At 51.0% G+C, this 23,773-nt stretch overlaps 1 protein-coding gene across 3 annotated transcripts in view; it reads left to right on the forward strand.

Moving 5' to 3' along the window:
* Positions 1 to 634: 634 nt before the first annotated feature.
* Positions 635 to 23,773, forward strand: part of LOC142917815 (uncharacterized) — a 32,184-nt gene continuing 9,045 nt past the window's right edge. The window contains exons 1-4 of one of the 3 annotated variants that reach the window (XM_076062177.1): positions 635 to 859; positions 1,234 to 1,280; positions 3,077 to 3,214; positions 3,358 to 3,435. In XM_076062177.1, the coding sequence (XP_075918292.1) occupies positions 3,127 to 3,214; positions 3,358 to 3,435 (166 nt within the window). In that variant the 5' untranslated portion in view covers positions 635 to 859; positions 1,234 to 1,280; positions 3,077 to 3,126. The remainder of the gene's footprint in view (positions 860 to 1,233; positions 1,281 to 3,076; positions 3,215 to 3,357; positions 3,436 to 23,773) is intronic. The other 2 variants (XM_076062178.1, XM_076062179.1) reach the window with 2 other exon arrangements.

Genomic DNA, 23,773 nt, shown 5'->3' on the forward strand with positions numbered 1-23,773 from the left:
ATAGCAAAGGCCCTTCCTCCTGTTTTTGTACGGCAATAGGGAATGTGAAGCTGGTAAATGAGCGAAGACCTGAGGTCAAATTTGTTCTTTGAAACAGAGAGGAGATCCAGTAGGTAGTCTGCGGAATTTTTTGTAAGTACATCGTGAATAAATAAGATCTGGTGCACAAGCCGTCGAACATTAAGATATGTTAAGTTTGACCCAATGTAGAGATCACAGTGGTGAGTCTATGGGGCAGTGTTGAGTCTATGGGCAGTGTTGAGTATATGGGCAGTGTTGAGTCTACGGGCAGTGTTGAGTCTACGGGCAGTGTTGACTCTACGGGCAGTGCTGAGTCTATGGTGCAGTGTTGAGTCTATGGTGCAGTGTTGAGTCTATGGGGAGTGTTGAGTCTATGGGCAGTGCTGAGTCTATGGGCAGTGTTGAGTCTATGGGCAGTGTTGAGTCTATGGTGCAGTGTTGAGTATATGGTGCAGTGTTGAGTCTATGGGCAGTGTTGAGTCTATGGGCAGTGTTAAGTCTATGGGCAGTGCTGAGTCTATGGGCAGTGCTGAGTCTATGGGCAGTGTTGAGTCTATGGGCAGTGCTGAGTCTATGGGCAGTGTTTATCAATTCTACAGAATCTGAGCCTCGCTCGCACTGCGTGTTCGCCTATCCACACTACGATTTATAAAAGCGCCCTGCTAAGGCCTCACGTGATAACAGCCCCGCCGAGTCGCCTGCCCGTGATTCGAGGCACGGAACGTCGAATCTCCTCCTCCACCACGACCACACGAGGACATTGTTTTGTTTGTAACCTCACCACGAAGGAGGATATAGCTCAAGACCCCCTCCCCAGCACCTACGCAGCGTTGCGCTGGTGAGTGCCGCGTTGAGGCCTATTCCGGGAGTGTCACCGGTCTCGGCTAGATTGCCCAGCCGGCCGAGGCGGCACTTTGGCCGGCTACAGATGCCGCTGTCATGCGATGGTCTCCATGGAGACCTGGAAGATGGTCTCTAGGTTATGTTGTGGGTTAGCAAGCTTCCAAAGGATGCGTGAAGGCTGCCGCTCGGCTTTTTGTAACGAATCTTTGCTGCGTGTTTTAAACTTTAATTGTTTGCGATGCACGCGTGTCAACGTGGTGATGCGTCGCTCAAAGACTTCACTCGAGCGCGTCGTGTTCAAGCTCACTTTGTCTACCTTAGCAGCTTACAAAGTGCCGCCCAATAATTTACCGTGCGTCTGCCTCTTAGGCTGAGTGAACCGCTTGAACAAGGGCACATTCAGAAGCGTAAACTCTGTGAGTATCTCGTTTTAAATTTTGATTTGAAGCTTTCGTGACTGCAGTAATTCATATTCTTAGCTCTTTCGGTAAAGTCACGTTGAAGGGAAACAATAAAATAATAAAAAATATATAAAATAATTAAAATTCTCACGACGTTTCGACCTGATGACGACCGTTTGTGTTATGGTCGAAACGTCGTGAGAAATTTTATTGTTTTATATATATTTTTTTATTTTATTGTTTCCCTTCAACGTGACTTTACCGAAAGAGCTAAGAATATCTCGTTTTATTCATAGTTCGTGTTTCCAAGGACAAAAACAATTGCACATTCTCATTACCAATACATCGACCTGGCTGGTGGTCACACTTGCCAGGAGCCCCTTTCCCTGTCGGCTTGACATTTTTTTCAACTCAATTGTTTTTTTACACAGCTCTTGGACAGACGTGCGGCAGTGTTGGTTTATACCCTGGGAGGTGCTCTCACTTCAGGGGCTGTTTCATTTATGGGAAAAAAACCTGAGCTGGGGCTGTAATCAATGTTGTTTTATTGATCTAGTTTAAAACAATCAGTACGAACATCGGTGCCAAACTAACACGATGTGAGGCGCTAGATTTGAAGCTTTCGTGATGTGCAAGGATTCATACTCTTTGGATTTTTTTCGGTAAAGCCGCGGAGGTAAAAAAAATAAAGTTAAACCCAAGTTAAACTTTAGCAGCCTTATAGTTTACAGCAGTATGCTCTGCAAGGCAACCAGTTTGTCGGCTTAACTACTGCCTCCTGCCTCCGGTTCACGTGTGTAACGCTCTTCAACCTGCACACGGCCATCTCTCCGTCCCCCCCAACCCCCTGCAGCATAACAGAAGGCGGCTTAACTTAGCCCCCCCCCCACGGCCCTTCTTATCTCCCCCCCCCTTCTTAACCTGTATACAATCTCGGGTGTCTTAGAGTTCTCTTCACTTGATGCAGCAATTTTGCCGTGACGGTTTCCACCTCAAGACGGAAGCTTGTGCTGCTGCCTCCGAAACGTCGTGATTTTAATTGAGTTGTTTTTTTCATTTATTTATTTTATAGATTTTTTTTTACCTACGTGACCTTAGCAAAAAAAAAAAGAAAGAGTCCGATGCGAGGAGGCGTTTCCCCCAACGTTCGTTTTCTGCGGTGGCAAAAAATGCAGCCTCTGCGAAACGATGAGAACCTAAACATTTTGCTCAACACAGGAGGAACGTGTCCATCAGTGATGGAGCCTTAGGCATGCATCCAATTGTCCCGTTGTGAAGGAGGAGGTCTTTAACCCGGCATGGTTGTCACCTGGTGTACAGGAGGTCGTGGGGTTTGATACCGACCCTGACACTCCCTGCTCTATCTTTGGAGTTGACGTTTCTCGCGCCCCGCGGCCGCGTGGATTTCTCTCCCAGAGTCCTCCGATTTTTTCCCCTCCACATTCAGAAACGCCACGCGTTTAGAGTATTTTGCCCTGAATGTCCACTTGATATCAGCCCACCGTTTATGGTTCAATGTCTCTTCTTAAAAAGAGCTATGTAGCACGGTGGTGTGCTTCGCGTGGCAAGATTAAACATTGGTTAGTTTTATTAGTATATATATTTTTTAAAGTTATTTGTTTTACTCTTCCTGTAACTCTGCACTCACGCCGTGTTTTTGTTTTGTGTTTGTTGTCATGTTTCTGACCCAGCGCCACAGCTGGACACCTGTGACAAAAAGAGCTTCGTAGCGCTTTGGATTCCTCCTCTTGCAGTCTAAATAAATATAATTCCCACTGCTCCTCCTACTCCCTCCCCTTCACCCCTCCTAGCCAAGTGAAGGAAGCCGCCAGGCCGACCATCTGCCACCCCCCCCCCCCCAATGGAGACTTTCCACACCACCCGTTTAGTGGCCTTGCTGGTCGTTGTGCTGGGCGACCGTCACAACCCCTTCGCCCTGCCCCTTGACCGTGAGTAGCAAACAGCGCCGCTACCCCACTTGAGACGATGCCCCCTCTCAACGCTACTCCCAGTAAAGGCCATCGACTAAACTCGACTCTTTTGACTTCACCAGGCAATGCCCACTGAGCTTCGTGGCTCTTTTTTTTTTCAGAAGCGCCCCGGCTCCTGCAAATGATGGCTTCAACGAAGCACTTCGACGTTCAAGCGGGGCCGAGTACTCGAAACACTTGTGGGTATCTGTGTGAGTAGTGTGTGGGTATCTGCGTGAGTAGTGTGTGGGTATCTGTGTGAGTAGTGTGTGGGTATCTGTGTGAGTAGTGTCTGGGTATTTGTGTGAGTAGTGTGTGGGTCTCTGTGTGAGTAGTGTGTGGGTCTCTGTGGGTCTCACACAGAGACACACAGACTACTCACAGAGAGACCCACAGACTACTCACAGAGAGACCCACACACTACTCACAGAGAGACCCACACACTACTCACACAGAGACACACACACTACTCAGAGAGACCCACACACTACTCACACAGAGACCCACACACTACTCACAGAGAGACCCACACACTACTCACACGGAGACCCACACACTACTCACACAGAGACCCACAGACTACTCACACAGAGACCCACACACTACTCACACAGAGACCCACACACTACTCACATAGAGACCCACAGACTACTCACACAGAGACCCACACACTACTCACAGAGAGACCCACACACTACTCACACAGAGACCCACACACTACTCAGACAGAGACCCACACACTACTCACACGGAGACCCACACACTACTCACACAGAGACCCACAGACTACTCACACAGAGACCCACACACTACTCACACAGAGACCCACACACTACTCACATAGAGACCCACAGACTACTCACACAGAGACCCACACACTACTCACAGAGAGACCCACACACTACTCACACAGAGACCCACACACTACTCACACAGAGACCCACACACTACTCACACAGAGAGACCCACACACTACTCACACAGAGACCCACAGACTACTCACACAGAGACCCACAGACTACTCACACAGAGACCCACACACTACTCACAGAGATACCCACACACTACTCACACAGAGACCCACACACTACTCACACAGAGACCCACACACTACTCACACAGAGACCCACACACTACTTACAGAGAGACCCACACACTACTCACATAGAGAACCACAGACTACTCACACAGAGACCCACAGACTACTCACACAGAGACCCACAGACTACTCACACAGAGGCCCACACACTACTCACACAGAGACCCACAGACTACTCACACAGTAGACCCACAGACTACTCACACAGAGACACACAGACTACTCACACAGAGACCCACACACTACTCACACAGAGACCCACAGACTACTCACACAGAGACCCACAGACTACTCACACAGAGACCCACAGACTACTCACACAGAGACCCACAGACTACTCACAGAGAGACCCACACACTACTCAGAGAGAGACCCACAGACTACTCACAGAGAGACCCACACACTACTCACACAGACACCCACACACTACTCACATAGAGACCCACAGACTACTCACACAGAGACCCACAGACTACTCACACAGAGACCCACAGACTACTCACACAGAGACCCACAGACTACTCACAGAGAGACCCACACACTACTCAGAGAGAGACCCACGGACTACTCACAGAGAGACCCACACACTACTCACACAGAGACCCACACACTACTCACATAGAGACCCACAGACTACTCACACAGAGACCCACACACTACTCACAGAGAGAAACCCACACACTACTCACACAGAGACCCACACACTACTCAGAAAGAGACCCACACACTACTCACACGGAGACCCACACACTACTCACACAGAGACCCACAGACTACTCACACAGAGACCCACACACTACTCACACAGAGACCCACACACTACTCACATAGAGACCCACAGACTACTCACACAGAGACGCACACACTACTCACAGTGAGACCCACACACTACTCACACAGAGACCCACACACTACTCACACAGAGACCCACACACTACTCACACAGAGAGACCCACACACTACTCACACAGAGACCCACACACTACTCACATAGAGACCCACAGACTACTCACACAGAGACCCACACACTACTCACAGAGAGACCCACACACTACTCACACAGAGACCCACACACTACTCAGACAGAGACCCACACACTACTCACACGGAGACCCACACACTACTCACACAGAGACCCACAGACTACTCACACAGAGACCCACACACTACTCACACAGAGACCCACACACTACTCACATAGAGACCCACAGACTACTCACACAGAGACCCACACACTACTCACAGAGAGACCCACACACTACTCACACAGAGACCCACACACTACTCACACAGAGACCCACAGACTACTCACACAGAGACCCACACACTACTCACAGAGATACCCACACACTACTCACACAGAGACCCACACACTACTCACACAGAGACCCACACACTACTCACACAGAGACCCACACACTACTCACAGAGAGACCCACACACTACTCACATAGAGAACCACAGACTACTCACACAGAGACCCACAGACTACTCACACAGAGACCCACAGACTACTCACACAGAGGCCCACACACTACTCACACAGAGACCCACAGACTACTCACACAGTAGACCCACAGACTACTCACACAGAGACCCACAGACTACTCACACAGAGACCCACACACTACTCACACAGAGACCCACAGACTACTCACACAGAGACCCACAGACTACTCACACAGAGACCCACAGACTACTCACACAGAGACCCACAGACTACTCACAGAGAGACCCACACACTACTCAGAGAGAGACCCACAGACTACTCACAGAGAGACCCACACACTACTCACACAGACACCCACACACTACTAACAGGGAGACCCACACACTACTCACATAGAGACCCACAGACTACTCACACAGAGACCCACACACTACTCACAGAGAGACCCACACACTACTCACACAGAGACCCACACACTACTCAGACAGAGACCCACACACTACTCACACGGAGACCCACACACTACTCACACAGAGACCCACAGACTACTCACACAGAGACCCACACACTACTCACACAGAGACCCACACACTACTCACATAGAGACCCACAGACTACTCTCACAGAGACCCACACACTACTCACAGAGAGACCCACACACTACTCACACAGAGACCCACACACTACTCACACAGAGACCCACACACTACTCACACAGAGAGACCCACACACTACTCACACAGAGACCCACAGACTACTCACAGAGAGACCCACACACTACTCACACAGAGACCCACACACTACTCACATAGAGACCCACAGACTACTCACACAGAGACCCACACACTACTCACAGAGAGAAACCCACACACTACTCACACAGAGACCCACACACTACTCAGAAAGAGACCCACACACTACTCACACGGAGACCCACACACTACTCACACAGAGACCCACAGACTACTCACACAGAGACCCACACACTACTCACACAGAGACCCACACACTACTCACATAGAGACCCACAGACTACTCACACAGAGACGCACACACTACTCACAGTGAGACCCACACACTACTCACACAGAGACCCACACACTACTCACACAGAGACCCACACACTACTCACACAGAGAGACCCACACACTACTCACACAGAGACCCACACACTACTCACATAGAGACCCACAGACTACTCACACAGAGACCCACACACTACTCACAGAGAGACCCACACACTACTCACACAGAGACCCACACACTACTCAGACAGAGACCCACACACTACTCACACGGAGACCCACACACTACTCACACAGAGACCCACAGACTACTCACACAGAGACCCACACACTACTCACACAGAGACCCACACACTACTCACATAGAGACCCACAGACTACTCACACAGAGACCCACACACTACTCACAGAGAGACCCACACACTACTCACACAGAGACCCACACACTACTCACACAGAGACCCACAGACTACTCACACAGAGACCCACACACTACTCACAGAGATACCCACACACTACTCACACAGAGACCCACACACTACTCACACAGAGACCCACACACTACTCACACAGAGACCCACACACTACTCACAGAGAGACCCACACACTACTCACATAGAGAACCACAGACTACTCACACAGAGACCCACAGACTACTCACACAGAGACCCACAGACTACTCACACAGAGGCCCACACACTACTCACACAGAGACCCACAGACTACTCACACAGTAGACCCACAGACTACTCACACAGAGACCCACAGACTACTCACACAGAGACCCACACACTACTCACACAGAGACCCACAGACTACTCACACAGAGACCCACAGACTACTCACACAGAGACCCACAGACTACTCACACAGAGACCCACAGACTACTCACAGAGAGACCCACACACTACTCAGAGAGAGACCCACAGACTACTCACAGAGAGACCCACACACTACTCACACAGACACCCACACACTACTAACAGGGAGACCCACACACTACTCACATAGAGACCCACAGACTACTCACACAGAGACCCACACACTACTCACAGAGAGACCCACACACTACTCACACAGAGACCCACACACTACTCAGACAGAGACCCACACACTACTCACACGGAGACCCACACACTACTCACACAGAGACCCACAGACTACTCACACAGAGACCCACACACTACTCACACAGAGACCCACACACTACTCACATAGAGACCCACAGACTACTCACACAGAGACCCACACACTACTCACAGAGAGACCCACACACTACTCACACAGAGACCCACACACTACTCACACAGAGACCCACACACTACTCACACAGAGAGACCCACACACTACTCACACAGAGACCCACAGACTACTCACACAGAGACCCACAGACTACTCACACAGAGGCCCACAGACTACTCACACAGAGACCCACAGACTACTCACACAGAGACCCACACACTACTCACACAGAGACCCACACACTACTCACAGAGAGAACCACACACTACTCACACAGAGACCCACACACTACTCACTCAGAGACCCACGCACTACTCACACAGAGACCCTCACACTACTCACATAGAGACCCAGACACTACTCACTCAGAGACCCACACACTACTCACACAGCGACCCACAGACTACTCACACAGAGACCCACACATTACTCACACAGAGGCCCACACACTACTCACACGGAGATCCACACACTACTCACACAGAGACCCACAGACTACTCACACAGAGACCCACACACTACTCACAGAGATACCCATAGACTACTCACACAGAGGCCCACACACTTCTCACACAGAGACCCACAGACTACTCACACAGAGACCCACAGACTACTCACACAGAGACCCACAGACTACTCACACAGAGACCCACAGACTACTCACACAGAGACCCACACACTACTCACATAGAGACCCACACACTACTCACAGAGAGACCCACACACTACTCACACAGAGACCCACACACTACTCACACAGAGACCCACAGACTACTCACACAGAGACCCACAGACTACTCACACAGAGACCCACAGACTACTCACAGAGAGACCCACACACTACTCAGAGAGAGTCCCACAGACTACTCACAGAGAGACCCACACACTACTCACACAGACACCCACACACTACTCACATAGAGACCCACAGACTACTCACACAGAGACCCACAGACTACTCACACAGAGACCCACAGACTACTCACACAGAGACCCACAGACTACTCACAGAGAGACCCACACACTACTCAGAGAGAGACCCACAGACTACTCACAGAGAGACCCACACACTACTCACACAGAGACCCACACACTACTCACATAGAGACCCACAGACTACTCACACAGAGACCCACACACTACTCACAGAGAGGCCCACACACTACTCACACAGAGACCCACACACTACTCAGACAGAGACCCACACACTACTCACACGGAGACCCACACACTTCTCACACAGAGACCCACAGACTACTCACACAGAGACCCACACACTACTCACACAGAGACCCACACACTACTCACATAGAGACCCACAGACTACTCACACAGAGACCCACACACTACTCACAGAGAGACCCACACACTACTCACACAGAGACCCACACACTACTCACACAGAGACCCACACACTACTCACACAGAGAGACCCACACACTACTCACACAGAGACCCACACACTACTCACATAGAGACCCACAGACTACTCACACAGAGACCCACACACTACTCACAGAGAGACCCACACACTACTCACACAGAGACCCACACACTACTCAGACAGAGACCCACACACTACTCACACGGAGACCCACACACTACTCACACAGAGACCCACAGACTACTCACACAGAGACCCACACACTACTCACACAGAGACCCACACACTACTCACATAGAGACCCACAGACTACTCACACAGAGACCCACACACTACTCACAGAGAGACCCACACACTACTCACAGAGATACCCACACACTACTCACACAGAGACCCACACACTACTCACACAGAGACCCACACACTACTCACACAGAGACCCACACAATACTCACAGAGAGACCCACACACTACTCACATAGAGAACCACAGACTACTCACACAGAGACCCACAGACTACTCACACAGAGACCCACAGACTACTCACACAGAGGCCCACACACTACTCACACAGAGACACACAGACTACTCACACAGTAGACCCACAGACTACTCACACAGAGACCCACAGACTACTCACACAGAGACCCACACACTACTCACACAGAGACCCACAGACTACTCACACAGAGACCCACAGACTACTCACACAGAGACCCACACACTACTCACAGAGATACCCACACACTACTCACACAGAGACCCACACACTACTCACACAGAGACCCACACACTACTCACACAGAGACCCACACACTACTCACAGAGAGACCCACACACTACTCACATAGATAACCACAGACTACTCACACAGAGACCCACAGACTACTCACACAGAGACCCACAGACTACTCACACAGAGGCCCACACACTACTCACACAGAGACCCACAGACTACTCACACAGTAGACCCACAGACTACTCACACAGAGACCCACAGACTACTCACACAGAGACCCACACACTACTCACACAGAGACCCACAGACTACTCACACAGAGACCCACACACTACTCACACAGAGACCCACACACTACTCACATAGAGACCCACAGACTACTCACACAGAGACCCACACACTACTCACAGAGAGACCCACACACTACTCACACAGAGACCCACACACTACTCAGACAGAGACCCACACACTACTCACACGGAGACCCACACACTACTCACACAGAGACCCACAGACTACTCACACAGAGACCCACACACTACTCACACAGAGACCCACACACTACTCACATAGAGACCCACAGACTACTCACACAGAGACCCACACACTACTCACAGAGAGACCCACACACTAATCACACAGAGACCCACACACTACTCACACAGAGACCCACACACTACTCACACAGAGAGACCCACACACTACTCACACAGAGACCCACAGACTACTCACACAGAGACCCACAGACTACTCACACAGAGGCCCACACACTACTCACAGAGAGACCCACACACTACTCACACAGAGACCCACACACTACTCACAGAGAGACCCACACACTACTCACACAGAGACCCACAGACTACTCACACAGAGACCCACAGACTACTCACACAGAGGCCCACACACTACTCACACAGAGACCCACAGACTACTCACACAGTAGACCCACAGACTACTCACACAGACACCCACACACTACTAACAGAGAGACCCACACACTACTCACACAGAGACCCACGCACTACTAACAGAGAGACCCACACACTACTCACACAGAGACCCACATACTACTCACACAGAGACCCACACACTACTCACACAGAGACCCACACACTACTCACACAGAGACCCACACACTACTCACAGAGAGACCCACACACTACTCACATAGAGACCCACAGATTACTCACACAGAGACCCACAGACTACTCACACAGAGACCCACAGACTACTCACACAGAGGCCCACACACTACTCACACAGACACCCACAGACTACTCACACAGTAGACCCACAGACTACTCACACAGAGACCCACAGACTACTCACAGAGAGACCCACATACTACTCACACAGAGACCCACACACTACTCACAGAGAGAACCACACACTACTCACACAGAGACCCACACACTACTCACTCAGAGACCCACGCACTACTCACACAGAGACCCTCACACTACTCACATAGAGACCCAGACACTACTCACACAGAGACCCAAAGACTACTCACACAGAGACCCACACACTACTCACAGAGATACCCATAGACTACTCACACAGAGACCCACACACTTCTCACACAGAGACCCACAGACTACTCACACAGAGACCCACAGACTACTCACACAGAGACCCACAGACTACTCACACAGAGACCCACAGACTACTCACACAGAGACCCACACACTACTCACATAGAGACCCACACACTACTCACAGAGAGACCCACACACTACTCACACAGAGACCCACACACTACTCACATAGAGACCCACACACTACTCACACAGAGACCCACACACTACTCACACAGAGACCCACACACTACTCACAGAGATACCCACACACTACTCACATAGAGACCCACACACTACTCACACAGAGACCCACACACTACTCACACAGAGACCCACAGACTACTCACACAGAGACCCACGCACTACTAACAGAGAGACCCACACACTACTCACACAGAGACCCAGACACTACTCACTCAGAGACCCACACACTACTCACACAGCGACCCACAGACTACTCACACAGAGACCCACACATTACTCACACAGAGGCCCACACACTACTCACACGGAGATCCACACACTACTCACACAGAGACCCACAGACTACTCACACAGAGACCCACACACTACTCACAGAGATACCCATAGACTACTCACACAGAGACCCACACACTTCTCACACAGAGACCCACAGACTACTCACACAGAGACCCACAGACTACTCACACAGAGACCCACAGACTACTCACACAGAGACCCACAGACTACTCACACAGAGACCCACACACTACTCACATAGAGACCCACACACTACTCACAGAGAGACCCACACACTACTCACACAGAGACCCACACACTACTCACACAGAGACCCACACACTACTCACACAGAGACCCACACACTACTCACACAGAGACCCACACACTACTCACAGAGATACCCACACACTACTCACATAGAGACCCACACACTACTCACACAGAGACCCACACACTACTCACACAGAGACCCACAGACTACTCACACAGAGACCCACGCACTACTAACAGAGAGACCCACACACTACTCACACAGAGACCCAGACACTCCTCACTCAGAGACCCACACATTACTCACACAGAGGCCCACACACTACTCACACGGAGATCCACACACTACTCACACAGAGACCCACAGACTACTCACACAGAGACCCACACACTACTCACAGAGATACCCATAGACTACTCACACAGAGACCCACACACTTCTCACACAGAGACCCACAGACTACTCACACAGAGACCCACAGACTACTCACACAGAGACCCACAGACTACTCACACAGAGACCCACAGACTACTCACACAGAGACCCACACACTACTCACATAGAGACCCACACACTACTCACAGAGAGACCCACACACTACTCACACAGAGACCCACACACTACTCACACAGAGACCCACACACTACTCACACAGAGACCCACACACTACTCACACAGAGACCCACACGCTACTCACAGAGATACCCACACACTACTCACATAGAGACCCACACACTACTCACACAGAGACCCACACACTACTCACACAGAGACCCACAGACTACTCACACAGAGACCCACGCACTACTAACAGAGAGACCAACACACTACTCACAGAGAGACCCACACACTACTCACATAGAGACCCACACACTACTCACAGAGAGACCCACAGACTACTCACACAGAGACCCACAGACTACTCACACAGAGACCCACAGACTACTCACACATTAGACCCACAGATTACTCACACAGAGACCCTCACACTACTCACAGAGAGACCCACACACTAACACAGAGACCCACACACTACTCACACAGAGACCCACGCACTACTAACAGAGAGACCCACACACTACTCACTCAGAGACCCACACACTACTCACATAGAGACCCACAGACTACTCACACAGAGACCCACACACTACTCACTCAGAGACCCATACACTACTCACATAGAGACCCACAGACTACTCACACAGAGACCCACACACTACTCACAGAGAAACCCACACACTACTCACACAGAGACCCATACACTACTCACACAGAGACCCACACACTACTCACATAGAGACCCACAGACTACTCACAGAGAGACCCACACACTACTCACATAGAGACCCACAGATTACTCACACAGAGACCCACAGACTACTCACACAGAGACCCACAGACTACTCACACGGAGGCCCACACACTACTCACACAGACACCCACAGACTACTCACACAGTAGACCCACGGACTACTCACACAGAGACCCACAGACTACTCACACAGAGACCATCACACTAGTCACAGAGAGACCCACACACTACTCACACAGAGAGCCACGCACTACTAACAGAGAGACCCACACACTACTCACACAGAGACCCACGCACTACTAACAGAGAGACCCAGAGATTACTCACACAGAGACCCACACTAACACAGAGACCCACACATTACTCACACAGAGACCCACGCACTACTAACAGAGAGACCCACACACTACTCACTCAGAGACCCACACACTACTCACATAGAGACCCACAGACTACTCACACAGAGACCCACACACTACTCACTCAGAGACCCACACACTACTCACATAGAGACCCACAGACTACTCACACAGAGACCCACACACTACTCACAGAGAGACCCACACACTACTCACACAGAGACCCATACACTACTCACACAGAGACTCACACACTACTCACATAGAGACCCACAGACTACTCACAGAGAGACCCACAGATTACTCACACAGAGACCCACAGACTACTCACACAGAGACCCACAGACTACTCACACAGAGGCCCACACACTACTCACACAGACACCCACAGACTACTCACACAGTAGACCCACGGACTACTCACACAGAGACCCACAGACTACTCACACAGAGACCATCACACTAGTCACAGAGAGACCCACACACTACTCACACAGAGAGCCACGCACTACTAACAGAGAGACCCACACACTACTCACACAGAGACCCACGCACTACTAACAGAGAGACCCAGAGATTACTCACACAGAGACCCACACTAACACAGAGACCCACACATTACTCACACAGAGACCCACGCACTACTAACAGAGAGACCCACACACTACTCACTCAGAGACCCACACACTACTCACATAGAGACCCACAGACTACTCACACAGAGACCCACACACTACTCACTCAGAGACCCACACACTACTCACATAGAGACCCACAGACTACTCACACAGAGACCCACACACTACTCACAGAGAGACCCACACACTACTCACACAGAGACCCATACACTACTCACACAGAGACTCACACACTACTCACATAGAGACCCACAGACTACTCACAGAGAGACCCACAGATTACTCACACAGAGACCCACAGACTACTCACACAGAGACCCACAGACTACTCACACAGAGGCCCACACACTACTCACACAGACACCCACAGACTACTCACACAGTAGACCCACGGACTACTCACACAGAGACCCACAGACTACTCACACAGAGACCATCACACTACTCACAGAGAGACCCACACACTACTCACACAGAGACCCACGCAATACTCACACAGAGACCCTCACACTACTCACACAGAGACCCACACACTACTCACACTGAGGCCCACACACAACTCACAGAGATACCCACGCACTACTCACATAGAGACCCAGACACTACTCACTCAGAGACCCACACACTACTCACTCAGAGACCCACACACTACTTACACAGCGACCCACAGACTACTCACACAGAGACCCACACACTACTCACACAGAGGCCCACACACTGCTCACACGGAGATCCACACACTACTCACACAGAGACCCACAGACTACTCACACAGAGACCCACACACTACTCACACAGAGACCCACACACTACTCACACAGAGACCCACACACTACTCACAGAGATACCCACACACTACTCACAGAGAGACCCACACACTACTCACATAGAGACCCACACACTACTCACACAGAGACCCACACACTACTCACACAGAGACCCACAGACTACTCACACAGAGACACACAGACTACTCACACAGAGGCCCACACACTACTCACAGAGAGACCCTCACACTACTCACACAGAGACACACACACTACTCACACAGAGACCCACGCACTACTAACAGAGAGACCCACACACTACTCACACAGAGAGCCACGCACTACTAACAGACAGACCCACACGCTACTCACTCAGAGACCTACACACTACTCACATATAGACCCACAGACTACTCACAGAGAGACCCACACACTACTCACACAGAGACCCACGCACTACTAACAGAGAGACCCACACACTACTCACTCAGAGACCCACACACTACTCACATAGAGACCCACAGACTACTCACACAGAGACCCACACACTACTCACTCAGAGACCCATACACTACTCACATAGAGACCCACAGACTACTCACACAGAGACCCACACACTACTCACAGAGAAACCCACACACTACTCACACAGAGACCCATACACTACTCACACAGAGACCCACACACTACTCACATAGAGACCCACAGACTACTCACAGAGAGACCCACACACTACTCACATAGAGACCCACAGATTACTCACACAGAGACCCACAGACTACTCACACAGAGACCCACAGACTACTCACACGGAGGCCCACACACTACTCACACAGACACCCACAGACTACTCACACAGTAGACCCACGGACTACTCACACAGAGACCCACAGACTACTCACACAGAGACCATCACACTAGTCACAGAGAGACCCACACACTACTCACACAGAGAGCCACGCACTACTAACAGAGAGACCCACACACTACTCACACAGAGACCCACGCACTACTAACAGAGAGACCCAGAGATTACTCACACAGAGACCCACACTAACACAGAGACCCACACATTACTCACACAGAGACCCACGCACTACTAACAGAGAGACCCACACACTACTCACTCAGAGACCCACACACTACTCACATAGAGACCCACAGACTACTCACACAGAGACCCACACACTACTCACTCAGAGACCCACACACTACTCACATAGAGACCCACAGACTACTCACACAGAGACCCACACACTACTCACAGAGAGACCCACACACTACTCACACAGAGACCCATACACTACTCACACAGAGACTCACACACTACTCACATAGAGACCCACAGACTACTCACAGAGAGACCCACAGATTACTCACACAGAGACCCACAGACTACTCACACAGAGACCCACAGACTACTCACACAGAGGCCCACACACTACTCACACAGACACCCACAGACTACTCACACAGTAGACCCACGGACTACTCACACAGAGACCCACAGACTACTCACACAGAGACCATCACACTAGTCACAGAGAGACCCACACACTACTCACACAGAGAGCCACGCACTACTAACAGAGAGACCCACACACTACTCACACAGAGACCCACGCACTACTAACAGAGAGACCCAGAGATTACTCACACAGAGACCCACACTAACACAGAGACCCACACATTACTCACACAGAGACCCACGCACTACTAACAGAGAGACCCACACACTACTCACTCAGAGACCCACACACTACTCACATAGAGACCCACAGACTACTCACACAGAGACCCACACACTACTCACTCAGAGACCCACACACTACTCACATAGAGACCCACAGACTACTCACACAGAGACCCACACACTACTCACAGAGAGACCCACACACTACTCACACAGAGACCCATACACTACTCACACAGAGACTCACACACTACTCACATAGAGACCCACAGACTACTCACAGAGAGACCCACAGATTACTCACACAGAGACCCACAGACTACTCACACAGAGACCCACAGACTACTCACACAGAGGCCCACACACTACTCACACAGACACCCACAGACTACTCACACAGTAGACCCACGGACTACTCACACAGAGACCCACAGACTACTCACACAGAGACCATCACACTACTCACAGAGAGACCCACACACTACTCACACAGAGACCCACGCAATACTCACACAGAGACCCTCACACTACTCACACAGAGACCCACACACTACTCACACTGAGGCCCACACACAACTCACAGAGATACCCACGCACTACTCACATAGAGACCCAGACACTACTCACTCAGAGACCCACACACTACTCACTCAGAGACCCACACACTACTTACACAGCGACCCACAGACTACTCACACAGAGACCCACACACTACTCACACAGAGGCCCACACACTGCTCACACGGAGATCCACACACTACTCACACAGAGACCCACAGACTACTCACACAGAGACCCACACACTACTCACACAGAGACCCACACACTACTCACACAGAGACCCACACACTACTCACAGAGATACCCACACACTACTCACAGAGAGACCCACACACTACTCACATAGAGACCCACACACTACTCACACAGAGACCCACACACTACTCACACAGAGACCCACAGACTACTCACACAGAGACACACAGACTACTCACACAGAGGCCCACACACTACTCACAGAGAGACCCTCACACTACTCACACAGAGACACACACACTACTCACACAGAGACCCACGCACTACTAACAGAGAGACCCACACACTACTCACACAGAGAGCCACGCACTACTAACAGACAGACCCACACGCTACTCACTCAGAGACCTACACACTACTCACATATAGACCCACAGACTACTCACAGAGAGACCCACACACTACTCACACAGAGACCCACACACTACTCACACAGAGACCCACGCACTACTAACAGAGAGACCCACAGACTACTCACACAGAGACCCACGCACCACTAACAGAGAGACGCACACACTACTCACACAGAGACCCATGCACTACTCACATAGAGACCCACAGACTACTCACACAGAGACCCACACACTACTCACAGAGAGACCCACACACTACTCACACAGAGACCCATACACTACTCACACAGAGACCCACACACTACTCACATAGAGACCCACAGACTACTCACAGAGAGACCCACACACTACTCACATAGAGACCCACAGATTACTCACACAGAGACCCACAGACTACTCACACAGAGACCCACAGACTACTCACACGGAGGCCCACACACTACTCACACAGACACCCACAGACTACTCACACAGTAGACCCACGGACTACTCACACAGAGACCCACAGACTACTCACACAGAGACCATCACACTGCTCACAGAGAGACCCACACACTACTCACACAGAGAGCCACGCACTACTAACACAGAGACCCACACATTACTCACACAGAGACCCACGCACTACTAACAGAGAGACCCACACACTACTCACTCAGAGACCCACACACTACTCACATAGAGACCCACAGACTACTCACACAGAGACCCACACACTACTCACTCAGAGACACACACACTACTCACATAGAGACCCACAGACTACTCACACAGAGACCCACACACTACTCACAGAGAGACCCACACACTACTCACACAGAGACCCATACACTACTCACACAGAGACCCACACACTACTCACATAGAGACCCACAGACTACTCACAGAGAGACCCACACACTACTCACATAGAGACCCACAGATTACTCACACAGAGACCCACAGACTACTCACACAGAGACCCACAGACTACTCACACAGAGGCCCACACACTACTCACACAGACACCCACAGACTACTCACACAGTAGACCCACGGACTACTCACACAGAGACCCACAGACTACTCACACAGAGACCATCACACTACTCACAGAGAGACCCACACACTACTCACACAGAGACCCACGCAATACTCACACAGAGACCCTCACACTACTCACACAGAGACCCACACACTACTCACACTGAGGCCCACACACTACTCACCGAGATACCCACGCACTACTCACATAGAGACCCAGACACTACTCACTCAGAGACCCACACACTACTCACTCAGAGACCCACACACTACTCACACAGCGACCCACAGACTACTCACACATAGACCCACACACTACTCACACAGAGGCCCACACACTGCTCACACGGAGATCCACACACTACTCACACAGAGACCCACAGACTACTCACACAGAGACCCACACACTACTCACACAGAGACCCACACACTACTCACACAGAGACCCACACACTACTCACAGAGATACCCACACACTACTCACAGAGAGACCCACACACTACTCACATAGAGACCCACACACTACTCACACAGAGACCCACACACTACTCACACAGAGACCCACAGACTACTCACACAGAGACCCACAGACTACTCACACAGAGGCCCACACACTACTCACACAGAGACCCACAGACTACTCACACATTAGACCCACAGACTACTCACACAGAGACCCTCACACTACTCACACAGAGACACACACACTACTCACACAGAGACCCACACACTACTAACAGAGAGACCCACACACTACTCACACAGAGAGCCACGCACTACTAACAGAGAGACCCACACACTACTCACTCAGAGACGTACACACTACTCACATAGAGACCCACAGACTACTCACAGAGAGACCCACACACTACTCACACAGAGACCCACACACTACTCACACAGAGACCCACGCACTACTAACAGAGAGACCCACAGACTACTCACACAGAGACCCACGCACCACTAACAGAGAGACCCACACACTACTCACACAGAGACCCACGCACTACTCACACAGAGACCCACAGACTACTCACACAGAGGCCCACACACTACTCACACAGACACCCACAGACTACTCACACAGTAGACCCACGGACTACTCACACAGAGACCCACAGACTACTCACACAGAGACCATCACACTACTCACAGAGAGACCCACACACTACTCACACAGAGACCCACGCACTACTCACATAGAGACCCAGACACTACTCACTCAGAGACCCACACACTACTCACTCAGAGACCCACACACTACTCACACAGCGACCCACAGACTACTCACACAGAGACCCACACACTACTCACACAGAGGCCCACACACTGCTCACACGGAGATCCACACACTACTCACACAGAGACCCACAGACTACTCACACAGAGACCCACACACTACTCAAACAGAGACCCACACACTACTCACACAGAGACCCACACACTACTCACAGAGATACCCACACACTACTCACAGAGACCCACACACTACTCACATAGAGACCCACACACAACTCACACAGAGACCCACACACTACTCACACAGAGACCCACAGACTACTCACACAGACCCACAGACTACTCATACAGAGGCCCACACACTACTCACACAGAGACCCACACACTACTCACAGAGAGACCCACACACTACTCACACATTAGACCCACAGACTACTCACACAGAGACCCTCACACTACTCACACAGAGACACACACACTACTCACACAGAGACCCACGCACTACTAACAGAGAGACCCACACACTACTCACACAGAGAGCCACGCACTACTAACAGAGAGACCCACACACTACTCACTCAGAGACCTACACACTACTCACATAGAGACCCACAGACTACTCACAGAGAGACCCACACACTACTCACACAGAGACCCACACACTACTCACACAGAGACCCACGCACTACTAACAGAGAGACCCACAGACTACTCACACAGAGACCCACGCACCACTAACAGAGCGACCCACACACTACTCACACAGAGACCCACGCACTACTAACAGAGAGACCCACAGATTACTCACACAGAGACCCACACTCACACAGAGACCCACAGACTACTCACACAGAGTCCCACGCACTACTAACAGAGAGACCCACACACTACTCACACAGAGACCCACACACTACTAACAGAGATACCCACACACTACTCACACAGAGACCCACACACTACTCACACAGAGACCCACACACTACTCACAGAGATACCCACACACTACTCACAGAGAGACCCACACACTACTCACATAGAGACCCACACACTACTCACACAGAGAGACCCACACACTACTCACACAGAGACCCACACACTACTCACAGAGAGACCCACACACTACTCACACAGAGACCCACAGACTACTCACACAGAGACCCACACACTACTCACACAGTAGACCCACACACTACTCACACAGAGACCCACAGACTACTCAAACAGAGACCCACACACTACTCACAGAGAGACCCACACACTACTCACACAGAGACCCACACACTACTCACACAGAGACCCTCACACTACTCACACAGAGACACACACACTACTCACACAGAGACCCACGCACTACTAACAGAGAGACCCACACACTACTCACACAGAGAGCCACGCACTACTAACAGAGAGACCCACACACTACTCACTCAGAGACCCACACACTACTCACACAGAGACCCACAGACTACTCACACAGAGACCCACACACTACTCACACAGAGACCCACACACTACTCACACAGAGACCCACGCACTACTAACAGAGAGACCCACAGACTACTCACACAGAGACCCACGCACTACTAATAGAGAGACCCACACACTACTCACACAGAGACCCACGCACTACTAACAGAGAGACCCACAGATTACTCACACAGAGACCCACACACTACTCACAGAGAGACCCACACACTACTCACATAGAGACCCACAGATTACTCATACAGAGACCCACAGACTACTCACACAGAGACCCACAGACTACGCACACAGAGGCCCACACACTACTCACACAGACACCCACAGACTACTCACACAGTAGACCCACGGACTACTCACACAGAGACGCACAGACTACTCACACAGAGACCATCACACTACTCACAGAGAGACCCACACACTACTCACACAGAGACCCACACACTACTCACACAGAGACCCTCACACTACTCACACAGAGACCCACACACTACTCACACAGAGACCCACACACTACTCACACAGAGACCCACGCACTACTAACAGAGAGACCCACAGACTACTCACACAGAGACCCACGCACTACTAATAGAGAGACCCACACACTACTCACACAGAGACCCACGCACTACTAACAGAGAGACCCACAGATTACTCACACAGAGACCCACACTCACACAGAGACCCACACACTACTCACACAGAGACCCTCACACTACTCACACAGAGACCCACACACTACTCACACAGAGACCCACACACTACTCACACAGAGACCCACGCACTACTAACAGAGAGACCCACAGACTACTCACACAGAGACCCACGCACTACTAATAGAGAGACCCACACACTACTCACACAGAGACCCACGCACTACTAACAGAGAGACCCACAGATTACTCACACAGAGACCCACACTCACACAGAGACCCACGGACTACTCACACAGAGACGCACAGACTACTCACACAGAGACCATCACACTACTCACAGAGAGACCCACACACTACTCACACAGAGACCCACACACTACTCACACAGAGACCCTCACACTACTCACACAGAGACCCACACACTACTCACACAGAGACCCACACACTACTCACACAGTAGACCCACGGACTACTCACACAGAGACGCACAGACTACTCACACAGAGACCATCACACTACTCACAGAGAGACCCACACACTACTCACATAGAGACCCACACACTACTCACACAGAGACACACACACTACTCACATAGAGACCCACACACTACTCACACAGAGACCCACACACTACTCACACAGAGACCCACACACTACTCACAGAGAGACCCACACACTACTCACATAGAGACCCACAGATTACTCACACAGAGACCCACAGACTACTCACACAGAGACCCACAGACTACGCACACAGAGGCCCACACACTACTCACACAGACACCCACAGACTACTCACACAGTAGACCCACGGACTACTCACACAGAGACCCACAGACTACTCACACAGAGACCATCACACTACTCACAGAGAGACCCACACACTACTCACACAGAGACCCACGCACTACTCACACAGAGACC

The sequence above is a fragment of the Petromyzon marinus genome, unplaced genomic scaffold, assembly GCF_048934315.1.
Source record: "Petromyzon marinus isolate PM22_M1 ecotype Great Lakes invasive population unplaced genomic scaffold, UKy_Petmar_22M1.pri1.0 PM_G_Scaffold_53, whole genome shotgun sequence".
Classification (NCBI taxonomy): Eukaryota; Metazoa; Chordata; class Hyperoartia; order Petromyzontiformes; family Petromyzontidae; genus Petromyzon; species Petromyzon marinus.